This window comes from Enoplosus armatus, chromosome 16 (genome assembly GCF_043641665.1).
Source record: "Enoplosus armatus isolate fEnoArm2 chromosome 16, fEnoArm2.hap1, whole genome shotgun sequence".
NCBI lineage: Eukaryota > Metazoa > Chordata > Actinopteri > Centrarchiformes > Enoplosidae > Enoplosus > Enoplosus armatus.
Window position 1 is genome coordinate 15,983,998 of NC_092195.1, and position 13,378 is coordinate 15,997,375.

General features: G+C 42.3%; 1 protein-coding gene across 1 annotated transcript in view; it reads right to left on the reverse strand.

Moving 5' to 3' along the window:
* The window catches only part of angpt1 (angiopoietin 1), a 49,140-nt gene extending 37,291 nt beyond the window's left edge, over positions 1 to 11,849 (reverse strand). The window contains exon 1 of the mRNA XM_070921640.1: positions 11,436 to 11,849. Within this exon, the coding sequence (XP_070777741.1) occupies positions 11,436 to 11,849 (414 nt within the window). The remainder of the gene's footprint in view (positions 1 to 11,435) is intronic.
* Between the last annotated feature and the right edge of the window lie 1,529 nt (positions 11,850 to 13,378).

The window sequence follows — 13,378 nt, forward strand, 5'->3', positions numbered from 1 at the left end:
CAGGGATCCCACAAACCCACCATCCCACAGAGGAGGCGTTTACATCCAAATATTTGAGATAGCATTCCAGTGTACCCTCTAAACATCACAGCAGGGGATTCCTCTGCCAAAAAGCTGTAGAAATAGATACAAAAGGACATGTGTTGTTTTAAGCTCAGCCATGACAGAAACATTACTACGCACACTGTTGTATATTAAACCTCCTAGTCGGGCAAAACGTCAGGGAAAAGCGGTTCCAGTGTTCGAGTTTGTGTGCCAGCAACGCTATCTATCAAGCCGGGTGTCTCTTCTAATCAAAATGAATGGGCATTTAATGACAGGAGTTGTTTCCTTCAACGTCACATTCGTGTTTATCTTTCATCCTAACATCCCATTAAGTGAGGACTCCAGAGTTTATAAACCATCGCTGTGGTCGTCCAGGGTTACAATCACCACACAGCTTTACAGTCTTTCTCACTTTCTCTCTCCCTGCCGCTCTTAATATCTCTCTATCTCTCTGTGTTGTGCTCTCCCCCCTTCCTTCTTACAATCTCCGCTTTGCTTTGCTTCTATCACCAAAGACGGACTGACGCTATCGCATCGGGTCCAGATTATGTTACTTGAGAGTCATTTTCTACTCCCACTGTTGCTTTGGCAAGTGGCTAACGGACACTGGGCTATATATCATAGCAGTGGCTGCATGAGGCACTTTTAAGTGCTGATGGTGATACATTAAGGCAGTGTGGAGAGTGTGTGTGTGTGTGTGTGTGTGTATGCATGTGGGCCTTTACCCTGAGTGATACTGAACCGACACTCAATCTAAACAAAAGAGGTGAGCAGGAAGACGAGGTGCAGTAGCCCGACTAACGTCTCCACATGGAGCTGCTTCAGTCTGACCTGCGGTTCACCACGGCTGGAGGAGAGGAGGAAAATAGGTGCGGGTGTTAAAGATAATGTGCAGCTCACAGCCTGCAACATTAGGTTTGCTGCAGCCTGACCTTCAGCTGATGATGGATGAAAGTGCTGCTAACTTGCATGTTTGTTTGTCTTATTGTCTGTTGCTTGCTGTGATACAGCTCTTTCTAGAAAAGCTGCAGGATAAACATATCTGTGAGTCATGCGTCTAAAATTAGTTGAAACAAGCATGGCAATCTGACAGCACAATTTGTCAGACATACATTTTTGGATAATTTACAGCATATTTGCTAAATAAGACAGAAGGAAAGAGGAGGAGGATTTAGAAGAGCGTGGAGGATACACAGTGCACTGGATGTATAATCTTTCATGTGCCCAGGTTTCTGTTTATTTTTGCATTTCTTAGACTGAAGTGCAAAAGATGTGCATATAAACACAGTCAAAAGCAGAGGATGGATGAAATGATCAAAACCAGTGCAACTAAACTGGAATCATTATGTTCAGACAACAAAGCAAAACATCCTAGCACATCACACAGGAATTTCCACAGACCACCGCAACATCAACTGTACTTAAGAACACAGCCGTATCTCCACAGCACAAACAGTCTTACAATCTCAATCTCATCCAGTAGCCCCATGTACCTCAGGAGGTAGAATATATGGAAATATAAATAAATGAATGCTCATTGTATTATGCTTTAGTACACACCAATTTTGGCTAAATAAAGTCATTTTCCTTAACTTTCCAATCTCACCTCAAGGTCAGATTAGTGGAGTTTTTGATCGTGTCACATGTTCTACATCAGATCAGCAGATGGAGTTTGCTCACTTGTCTTGGAACTGTAGATGTTCAGAGTAATTTGAGGACTTCTGGGCCATGTTGGGCAAAAAGCTTCAGGTACTAAATGAACCTTGGGGTGAGATTTATTTGTCAACTGCTGTCAAGAACGAACTTTGAAACTTAATTTTTAATTTTTAATCTACACTTCCATGACAACTGAGCAAACTACATCTGCTGTCACGATCATGTGATACGGTCGAAAACTCCAGAACAGCCATGAAATGGACCTTGAGGTGAGGATTTATCAACTATTCGGCAACAGTTCTTCACATTCCAGGGCTCTCAGCTGAGTACTATTGTACATAAGGGAAATCACTTTATTCAAGCAAAAATGTGTAAGTACACTCGCTGTTGGATGACACCCTGACATTGTTCTGAAAAGGGTTTTCCTGGTTTGATGTTACGTCTTGTGCTATTCATCACTAAGATGGATACATCTACGTTCATTACAGGAGTGCTGTTTGACAGCCACTGAGGAAATGTGACAGCCTCTTTTCCGTCCGAGCTTCACCTCATGACTGTACGGCTCCAGAGAAGTAACATCTCATTTGATCCTGTACAGGCCATCAGTTAAACTGAAGGTCATTTCATCCAAACACAGGCACTAACACATATGCAGAAACAGACCTTAGTGTGACAGATTTTGTCTGTATACACACACACACACACACACAGGCCTCTGGAGGATTAGCCTCTCCATCTCAGAACCACTGCAAACATGTCAATTTAAATAAACATCAAGAACCATTTGTAAGCATTTCGTATTTTGGTTGTAAACCCAGACCAGAAAGCACATCCATCTGTTCGATCAATGACAGATTTATGAGCGAGTTCCTGTTAGGTCACCATACAGCATACTAGTCTGTCGGCTACTGTGATACACTTGTACTTTGAGGAAGATGTAACTGTGAAAATACAATACTGAACTACTTCCTGGAGGATGCACACATGTATCCTTCTTTGTTAGTCTGACTTATGTTGCCGTCAAGGTCACATAGATTACTCTCATCATGGTGAAATCAGTCAGGAACAATGCTTGCATCCCCTCTCCTGAAGGCACATTTGCCATTTGAGGTGAACAAGCCTCCTTTACTACTGAGCACATTATCAATTGCTAAAAATGATCTGCATCATTTAGGGTGTGCAGCGGGTCCCTGCAGGGAACAGCTTGATGCAACAGCCATGGATGCCAAACACAACACAACAATGTCATGTATTACTACAAAAGGTTTTACCTTGTAACTAAATGGTAAAATAACACTTTTAAACAGGGTTGAACAGAACCTTGAAGCTAAAACAAGGGAACTGAAAACTGTCTGATAAACCCACTGTGCACCACCTGTCCAGCACCAAACAGGAAGCAGGAAGACAAAGTTACCAACTAGCTGCAGAACATAATGGATTTGGCCGCAAGATAGTCAGATGTTTCCCTCAAGAGTTGATAGAGACCAAAACAGAACTAAAAGGAGAGTGACTATTGGTCACTATAACTATTACTAATAAAACTGGCTCTAAAAGCTGCTTAACAAGAATGTTGGTGTATAAAATTCAATCACACAGCATGCCTGGATAAGAGGTGATGTGTTACAGCCTCATGTTATCTTATTCACTGAAGAATGATCCCTGCTAATACCCTGAGTTTAGGTAAAAGGGGGATTGGTGCATCCTTAGTCTGAATCTTTATCAAAGCATGCAACACAAGTGGTGCAGCAGGTGTTTCCCATCAGCTAATCACCTGCTGTGTCACCAAAAGTGCAAAAAGCTGAAAAGTAATGTGGTTAAAGGACAACGATGTGAATGATTTTATGAGGACTTTTGACTTGTACTGTACTTGGGATAAGAAATGTCAGGGGGTAACCCACTTTACCCTGTCTCCCCTTCACATCCACAGTCTCTGTGCCAACTGCAGCCCTGGTATTGTGTGGAATGTGAGAAACCGGGCTCTGATCTCAGACGAGGCAAACACAACTCTGGACAGGGTTGGGAGTGGGTTTTCAAAACACATATGCAGATTTAAGGTGTGTGTGTGTGTGTGTGTGTGTGTGTGTGTATGTGCGTCTTTATCTTTTTTTGTGTGTTTGCATGCGAGCAGGCTGAATGAGGTGTCACACCAATCACCCCACTGAACCGATAAACCGAGACCTAACACGCTCGATTGTCCAAACCACCCACAGAAAACAGAGACGGGGCTATAATCAGCCTGTCGTTCTGCACAGCTCCAGACTGTCTCAAATTGTAAGTTAATAAATCACACGATATTCACCCGCCGACTCTCCTCTCTCACCCACATCAAAGCACAAAAAAAAAAAAAGATTAAATAAATAAGTGAGGTAACTCCTGGAATTGACACGGAGCCTTTAAGAACGAGTGGCTCCTATCCCACCACCACAAGAACAAAACAAAAACAATGGAGCCAACCATTCGTCATTTAAAGATCTGTTTGGACCTCACTGCGAGGGAGGAAAAACTACTTATCTTTCGCCCAGTATCTCGCGCTCTATCCCGATCTCTTTTCTCTCTTGTCACCTTTACTTGATTCTATTTCTTTTTTAGACTCAAGCATCTCTTTCAACCATCTGATTGTAATTCTTTTGTTTCTTCAATTTGAAACCATAGCAACACTCAATCCACGGGGCTGAACTCCAACAAAGGTGAACCCGGGTTCTGTCCTCAGGAACCTCTGGAAGGCTCCCCGGCGCTGACAGACAAAGACATCCTCTCAAAAAGCAACATCTGTCGGGGAGAGTCAAAGAGACGCTGCGGGGAGAGTCGGCCTCAGAGGCAGCATGTGGGGAGGCTTCAGGAATTTTTCTCCCAACTTCACAGACTTTATAGAATTAACTTTGGGATTAATAATTGTCACATACAAGGGGATCAAACAGCTACACTTAAAAAATTGGATGAACATAAAATGAGGCATGTAGCAAGAGCATTACAACTTGCGGTATATCCCGATCTTTTATTCTCCTGCTCCCTGCCAGAATCAGCAATACAAGACCTGCGTGTTTTCTTGGTGTTATCTTTCCCTGGAAGTAAAGCAGCTTTAAAAAAAAGTGACTGACACATTATTGTAAATTCACACTGTGTAGACATCCTGCGGTATCCATTGCGAGCAGCTCAAATTCTCCAACATAGTTTTGTTTTTCAAGGCTGATGGTCCCTTGACCTTCATCAAACCTTGATTTACAGCGCACAACCCAAATGAACCTGAAGTCTGGAGGAAAATAAATGGCAGCAGATACGGGTGAGTAATATTATCATCTGCTCTGTTTATCACGAGTCATTATAAAACAAAAATACAACAAAGATAACAGCCGGTTCTGCGACTGTAACAAGTTCAAACACAGTTGTGATTTGCTGCAGGCTTTGATAACACCACATTACTTGCCCGCTAACTGCACACACAGATTGACTATAATGTCTAATGTTTCGCTCTATCTAAGCTATTACTATCTCATATTTGGCTCATAATCACTCAACCTTAGCAGTGGCACAGATACAGCCATGAACCTTGTGCTTTTGGCAACTCTTCTGACCATAACTTACACTCTCAGTACTAATGACTTCCACTTGCCTGCCCAAAATAATATTATTTATACTTTTGCTCTTGTTTCATTGCCATTAGAAAATATTTAAATGCCACAGTAGAGTAAAATATCTAAATATCACTGCCATACCTGTGTAACACACTGCAGAGCACTCACATTCAACACACCTTAAAGCTCAAACGACAGCAGACACACAAAGTTAACGACTCGCTGGTGAACAGTGTGGAGCATTTAGCAGCTAAAGAGTCAGATATTTCCCTCAGGCGTTGGTGGAGACCACGCCACAACTAAAAAGAGAGCAAATATTGGACTCACATTCAACAGGGAGCCAGAGACAAGTCTCAAAATGACGATCTGTTATAAGGTAATAATATGTTTTATTTTTATAGCTTGTTTTGCTGCCTCCAAGTGCAGATCACTTCCACCCTGCAGAGCACTCACATTCACAAAACCTCCAGCAACCAAATGAAGAAAAATTAGCACCTTTACGGGGAGTGAATATACCCGAGGGCGCATGGAAACACAAACCTATCAGAGGAGGCTCTCAATTTATTCTGCAGATGCATCAGTGGGTGCCAAGCTACAAGCTAGCTACAGTGTTTTCAGAAGGGGTTATCATAAATCCTGCATGCATTTAGCCAAATGTATGACCTTATAATTAAAACCAAAAGAAAAAATCCCATATAAAGTACCCACCAGAGAGTGATTCACTCAAATGAGTGATGGAAAAGGAACCACATACTTGCATTATTGCTGCAATAAGGTAAACTAGACAGATTTAAGACACAGTGAAATTGCCAAAGAGATGTAGGTGTACAATACCTGTCTGGCCAACATCAAAACTTCCAGCATGCTAGGGGCCACAGGCTGCACTGAAATATGATTTCTGGAAAAAAAGGGGGGTCTGAAAACAAAGTGGCTTTCCATATTGAGCGTGACAAATCTACTAAATGCCCCTTTTCCTGAAAATCAGGAACATTAACAATGTCGAGCTCTATTTTCACGTCCATGTGGAAATACTGTGGCATGGCCATAATGTTTTCCCCCTATTCCCATGACATGCTAAGCAGAAAGCTCTGTTTCCGTATCACTCTCAGTCATAGTGCAAGTGCAACTACGACAACTTTTCTGGGAGCTGTTATTGTAGTGTATTTCAGCAATTTCCATGGTTTCCTTTTTACAAGTTCTGGGGTCAGGAAGGAAGAGCTTTTTATTCCTCCGAGCATTTCCTAGCCTTTCTGCATCATCCGATTGTTATTTTTGGCCCACATTATCAGTGAAAATAAACTCTCATAGAGGCGGTCACCCCTAAAATAGATAGGTTTCTCCTTGGATCCCCAGGCATGCTGTGTGGCCCTCTGATAGCACTAAGTAGAGAAACATATTCACCCTCTCTCGAATGAACTCCCAGTATGGAAGGGAAACAAGCTGCTGCCCACATGTCGGTATATCCTTTTAAACCACTGTTTATGCAGGACAGTGATGTTCGTCGAAAGGCAGAATGATGGGAATTTCACAGGGATAAGACACCGCCGATAGCCCCCCACCCCACCCCCTTTGTTCAACAGCTTAGTTTGGCACAGGCCGTCCTTCTCAAGAAACACTGCTCTCAACCACTTTCTACTGTCTCCACCAGGAGGGAAAGAAGATCTATTACTTTCACTCCCAAGAGCAGAAACAAAATTTGGCTCGCTAAACTTCTATCTGTGCCAAAGTTTCGTTGTCTTACAAATATTGGAGAAGTAGAAAGGATATTCTCAGAATGTGCTGTGAGATTCGTGCTTGATATACTTTTTACAACCTTTTCTTTATCTTAAATAATGCATCCATTCTCATATTTCCAACAAGAGACTGATCCTCATTGCCCTACAACTCACCAAAAGCCCAGCAGCTAGACTACCTGGCACTATAAACAAAGACATATTACACCAACCTGTTCATCAGTCCACTAGCTACCTGGGAGTAAAGCTTAGGTTCAAAGTGAACCAAAATGTTTCAGAAACTGTCACATACTCAAAGTTTTAATTTCAATTTTAGAATTTAGGGAAAGCTCCAGTACGACTGCCTGTGTTCAGAAATCAGATAATATTAGTTAGTTATAGAAAGGCTTGGAATCTGTACTAGTATTGAAAAAATTCAAACAATAACCACTCCTACCTGTGAGTTTCCATTTGAAGATTTTATCAAATGCATTATTTGCTTCCTTTCCTAGAATCTGGCTCCTGGTTACATCAATGACCTTGTTGCTCCTTCAGTGCTAGACTGATGCCATTCGAGATTCAACTGTTCTTGTTGTTAAAAAGTCTAAAAGACCAAAGGTGCACAATTCTTTGCCATCGTGGCTCCTAGACTTTGGAACAACCTGCCTAAATGTCACACTGTGTGAGATGGGTCTAATAGAGATGTGGTTGCAATCTGTGTCAGACCGTACGATATCCATTTTGAGACGTGTCAGATGGTGCAATGACCATGAGGCTGGCTCTTCTATGCAAATGAAATGCAGATTTTGCTAAGTGTTTTTAGCATTAGCATTATGCTTACTCGCCAATGTATGCTGTGTTTTTTCATGTTGTGTTCTGATTGGTCGGCTTTGGTTCATGAGTTGTAACAGATTGGATTTTTTGGCTTTTGGTCCTATATTTCTTACACTGTCAGAATTGGCAACGAAGCTCTCTCACAGTCTAAGACTACCATTTTTGATTGATCTCCATCGACTGACAGCTTTTGTCTGGGACAGCCCAAAATCGCACAGCGTTGATTATTTCTCTACTACTAGTTTTCCTGTTTTCAGCCTTAATTTTGTAAAGCACTGTGTACGTTCTATTAAGACTAATGGTTAATGTTGTTTTACATGTGAAGTTGCTTGTTTCCGGCTGCATTTTCTCTCTGAGATCAGAGCCTAGCTTGTCCGAGGCTCCTCGCCTTGCAGGCAAGCCAAGGAAGTAATCCTTGGACAAACACACGCCACCTTTGACTGGTCAGGAATGTTATCAGGGTCCATATACTCTACCCTGGGTTGAGGAAGGAAAGATCTCAGACTTAAAATGCTTCCTCAACAGCTGTTTGCTGCATCACTCTCTCTGTCTACCCCCCACACTGGACCAAGCACCCAGGCACAGGGACTGCTATCTGCAATGGTCTCCTCAGTCCTTCTCTTTCATCAGGGCTGGCTGGAGCAACATCAGGGCAGGCTCTCGCTTAGACAAGCAGTAAAAACGCTGGCGTGATTAAGATAGATAGACTGGCCAGGACACTTAATCTTCTGTCCAATGAAAAATGTTAACTGCATCCTGATGTTCCCCCCCCTGCAGTGTAATTAGGCTGAATTACCACTGTGTGCGTTAAAGTGTCCCCTCTGAAATGCCCACTCCAGTTCCTTTCTTGTGCTGATCTCTTTTCAGTGACATGCATCCAGGGATTGTAATTTTGTTCGAATTCTGTTCATCACACATTTTAAAATATAATCCACTATTACATAATATAACCTTTTAATATTGGATTTTAAAAGGTGTTCTATTTGAAATGAAAAATGTCGGTGGCCCAGCAAAACTCCAGCATGTCAGGAAAGAAGCATGATAGTATTAGTGGTGATGGCAGACGTTTTCACGTGCATCTGAGGAGAAAGTTACTCTAGCCGTCTCATTAGTCAAACCTTCAGTCTACCGACGCTGCCGTTCTGTTTTCATAGTATCACTTGTACTATCACAGACGGATGAGGTCCACTGAGCAAAGATAAAGCCGGTGTTATTTCACCCCTGGCCTTTCTTGACACGCTTTTGGGAGCCCTACAGAAACACACACACAGGTTTTCAGACCCAAGTAGTGAACTGTTCAGTAAAAGGTGCAGGGTTTATATTTCTTTAATTAGATGAGCGTATATTGGTGTTCAGCCCTCTAAAATGAAAAACAGTGCTGTTTTTTGCAGCCTATCTTGCTTATTTTTCTTATTTCTGCCTATATAAAGGTGAATCTACACATGCAGCTCTATAAAACTTGCAGTACACCATGTCTTAAACCTTGACATACCCCATATACAGTAAATTCCTCCTTTACACTGAGATAAAACCACTGATATAGAGTCCAATGATGAGCTGATATTTCACAGATTTCTAACCTGTAAACTCAAAATCCCTCCCGTACAATATTTCATTTGGATTTGGACATATTTGTATCTGCTCTGTGGCTCAGTAAGAGAATCTGAATTTGCAGGAGGGTGGTGTAGCCTCCAACACTTCACCTCCCTAATTACAAACTCTCAACATCTCGCTGTATCCTACTGTGACCAACGCCTGGATAACTGATGAGGAACGACGATTTCCTCCAACCTGAGGAGTGAAAAGTTTACTTTGTGAGTATAAATGGAAAGCAGGCACAGAGCAGAGCAGCCCAGACCGTTTTGGGAGGACACGCTGATTGGTAATGAATAGACTTGGAGTATATTGATGACGTTCAGGTTGATTAATTCCCCAGTTCCACTGTAATCCATCAAATCCATCAAGTGCTGTATTTGCATGTATTTGCTTTGTGCTACGCCAAATTATTTTGTAGACAAAAAATAAATCATTAGCTTTAAGCAATCAATCACAGATTGGACCGGCTAATCTTATTTCAGAACGACAATATTGTGGAAAGTGGAGGAGCAGGAGAGCCGGTTATGGCGAATTTGGAAGTTTGTTTATTTGATTCATGTATTCATTTCGGAGAGATAGTCTCGCTCCCTTTGGAGACACAAAGTCTCAAAGCTTAGAAAAGCAGAGTGCCTGCCAAGCCATATCAGCGATGGCCTCACAATTTGCAACTCATTAATATTACAGTAGAACCATATTTGAACATAGTAAACACCTCGCTGGCTCTATAAATAAATTGTAATTTGGTTGTTTAAGAGTAATTAAATAGGAATAAATGTTTTTTTATATCATATCAGCTCAATAAAAATGATTGTGTTTGTTTTATTCTATTGGAAAATCAAACAGGTTATAGTTTTTTTTGTTTTATGTGAGTCTGAATTTTCAAGTCATACTCGCACGTCCTTGACTTGAATAAATAAAGGGAGCATTCTCTTTCTCTGTCTTTTCCTCCTCTGAGTGTCTCTGGGGGGCTCTCTCTGACTTCCTGCCATTAAAGAGACAGCCCACTGGAGAACAGTGGGTGACTGACATGTAACTACCTCTGCTCTATGACCGACGCTCTACACAACTCAAATGGACATCTGTGGAATTTACTCAAAGCGTAGTTTACTCAGGAAAACACGGAGAGGAAAAGTACGATAAAGTAGATGTGCTCGCTGGACGGATACTGAGCGGCAGCCAGAGACTCAACGGTCCAAGATGTCTATGGAGACTATAAAATCAGACAGCTGTGTGACACCCAGAACAGAGAGTTCAATTCAGATAATGTACACAGTAACATAACAGCAAAGCAGGTTTCCAGATTATTAAATACATTTTGTTGTTGTCTGATAGAAGCTTTGTTTGAAGAAATACAGCCTTCCTGCAAAGATTGACCACAATGTATATAATCAAGTTTATCCAAACATTTTAGAGGTTTTCATGAGACCAAGGATGCTGAACTGTTGTCAGCTAACAGAGGATCTACAACTGTAATCCTTCTAGTCCTGTCTTTGTGCATGTTTTTTATGTTCACATCTGTGTGTCTGTGTGACATTCCAGTTTGAAACTGGTCACAAAAGCATCACACAGAAACTCCTAAAGCACATAAACTCTCCTACTGACAAACACTTTGACAAACAATGTGTCAGCTACGAGAAGACAGCAAACACAGCCCTGTTTCAGTCTGAGAGCCTCATCCAGAAACCAAAACAAGTTATGTTGTGAAGCCACAAACAGACACTCTGCAGAGACCACACACCCACGGAAACACAAATATACTACAGCGTGACCACTTCAAAAGAAACTGATCCAGTCTCATGCAGGGTTGTTAGAGATGCGCTTCAATACCCAACAGGGATCTAATTAAAACAGGAAAAGTCAACTGGATTCCTATTTCCATCTACCGTTAAGAAAACATGATGTGATGATATCAAAGCAAACCAACAGCCGAATTGTTCAAATAGTGATTTTCTTTTAGTAGTTCCACTCTGTTGGCCAACTTTGTTAGCACTGCATTGAAGCTACACACCACCCTCCTTACCTTCTGTAGCCACTGGGTATAATTCTCCATAATGTGCTCGAGCTGCTGGATCTTCTGGCTGGGAAAGTCTGGCTCAGGTGGCGGAGCGTCTCTTTGGAGAGAGTTGCCGTTGTGCGTTGTTGGGCTGCCAGCTTTCGCCTCCCTGCAGGAGCCCCCTCTGGCTCCCTCTCCTTCAGGTAGGATGAACGTGTACGTGCACTGGCCATGCTGGATCTTATGAAAGCGTCTGTTGTTATAATTATTGCTACCACTTCCTCCACTACTACTGCTGCTGCTGCTGCTGCTGCTGCCACCTGTGCTGCTGGTGCTGCTGCTCTCCGTCCCTCTCCTCTGCTCCCCCCCTCCACAGCTCACAATCACCAGAAGTGCTGCCAGGGAGACCAAGTGGTGGCCAAAGTTGTACCACAGCATCATATCAGCCTGGGGTAAAAGTTGCAGATGAATAAAGTTCTTGTATCTTTAGCTGCTCCTTCTTGGTTTGGCTGGATTTTCCCTTTAAAGCTGGATTAGAAAACAGTGAAAAACACCGTTAGCCTGGAACATGCGACATCCATCCTCACATTGGACCTCCAGCATTGAAAGCTACTGCAGACTTTCACTGTGGACACTTACACATGCTATGTTTCAAAAGCTCCTTTAAGTTTTTGTCCTGGAAGGAAAAGTTGCACGCATCTCTTGCTTGAGTGACAGCTTGGTTATAAATCTTGATGTTCCTCCAGTGAATCAAAGCCAGACTGTGCTCTTGCATTTATCAGTCTGTGCATTTAAAATAGGTGCCGGGTGAGCTGGGATGGTGTCGTCAGACCTCCCCTGGTCTCTCTGCCTTCCCTTCCTCCTCTGCTCTCTGACTTAACGACTGGGGAGAGTGAGAGAGACGCTCACTCTGAAGAACAGTTCCAAGCTTCCAGCACACTCTGCGCCTGCCCCTTGCAGAGCCTGCAGAGGAATGTGAGTATGTGTGCACGGACGAGTGTGTATGTGTGTGTGTGTGTGAGTGTGTGTGTGTGTGAGCCTGGCAGAGAAGGGACCCCAGCACAGAGGATGTGCTTAGACTATGAGGATCAGTTTACAGGCGCTCTGACTGGAGGCTCATGTGGTTGACCTGCCTGTGTTGACTCAAAAAACTTGTCTAAACGTGTGTGTTTAATTTATCTGCTCCTGAGATACTACACAACTGCCTTCTATACTGTATAATGACAGGTGCTATATTACAAATAGGCACATAGTCTAATTCTCAACTTTTTTTCTCCCCTGACAATAGAAAACTATCATCACGACAAGTGAGATCTTTATACACACCATCTTTTTTGTCATCCTCTTTTCAATGGACGTGAAGGTCTTATATCTTCCAAGCACCGAGTTTTAATCCTTAATATTTTCATTATATCATCCCCCAATATTGGCTATTATTCATGGCTCTGTTACAGCTATCAAATGTATTTACATTCATTAGTTACCTCTATGTATGAGTTTGCATTGTCAGTCTGTCATTCCCGCGCTGGATGGTATTTTATTCGCAGGAAACGATGCATGCACATACTGAATGAAATTTTGAAGCCCATACAACTAAGGACAATATATCAACTAGCCTAGATTGCAACAATTCGAACCTGAAACTTGGCCTTCTCCAAAAATGTTGCAATTGAACAACGCAAGAGAACAAAGGGGAATGAGGACAAAGCATGTAGTTTACATTCACAGGCAGGGAGATGGACATTATAGACATATATATATTTTTTGTCTTTGAGAGGAGGGACATGATTTTGGGTAAGCTAAAACTCCTCCAGCATATTGGATGCGCTGTTTCTCTCCCTCTCTCTTATTTGTTGGGTGGCCGGGGTTACAGCTCTAATCTCAGGAGGCATGTTTACGGCTCGCAAAACACAGAGTTCACTACATAAGGTTTTTTGCTGATTCGAGCATTCATTTGCTGCAAACGTTTT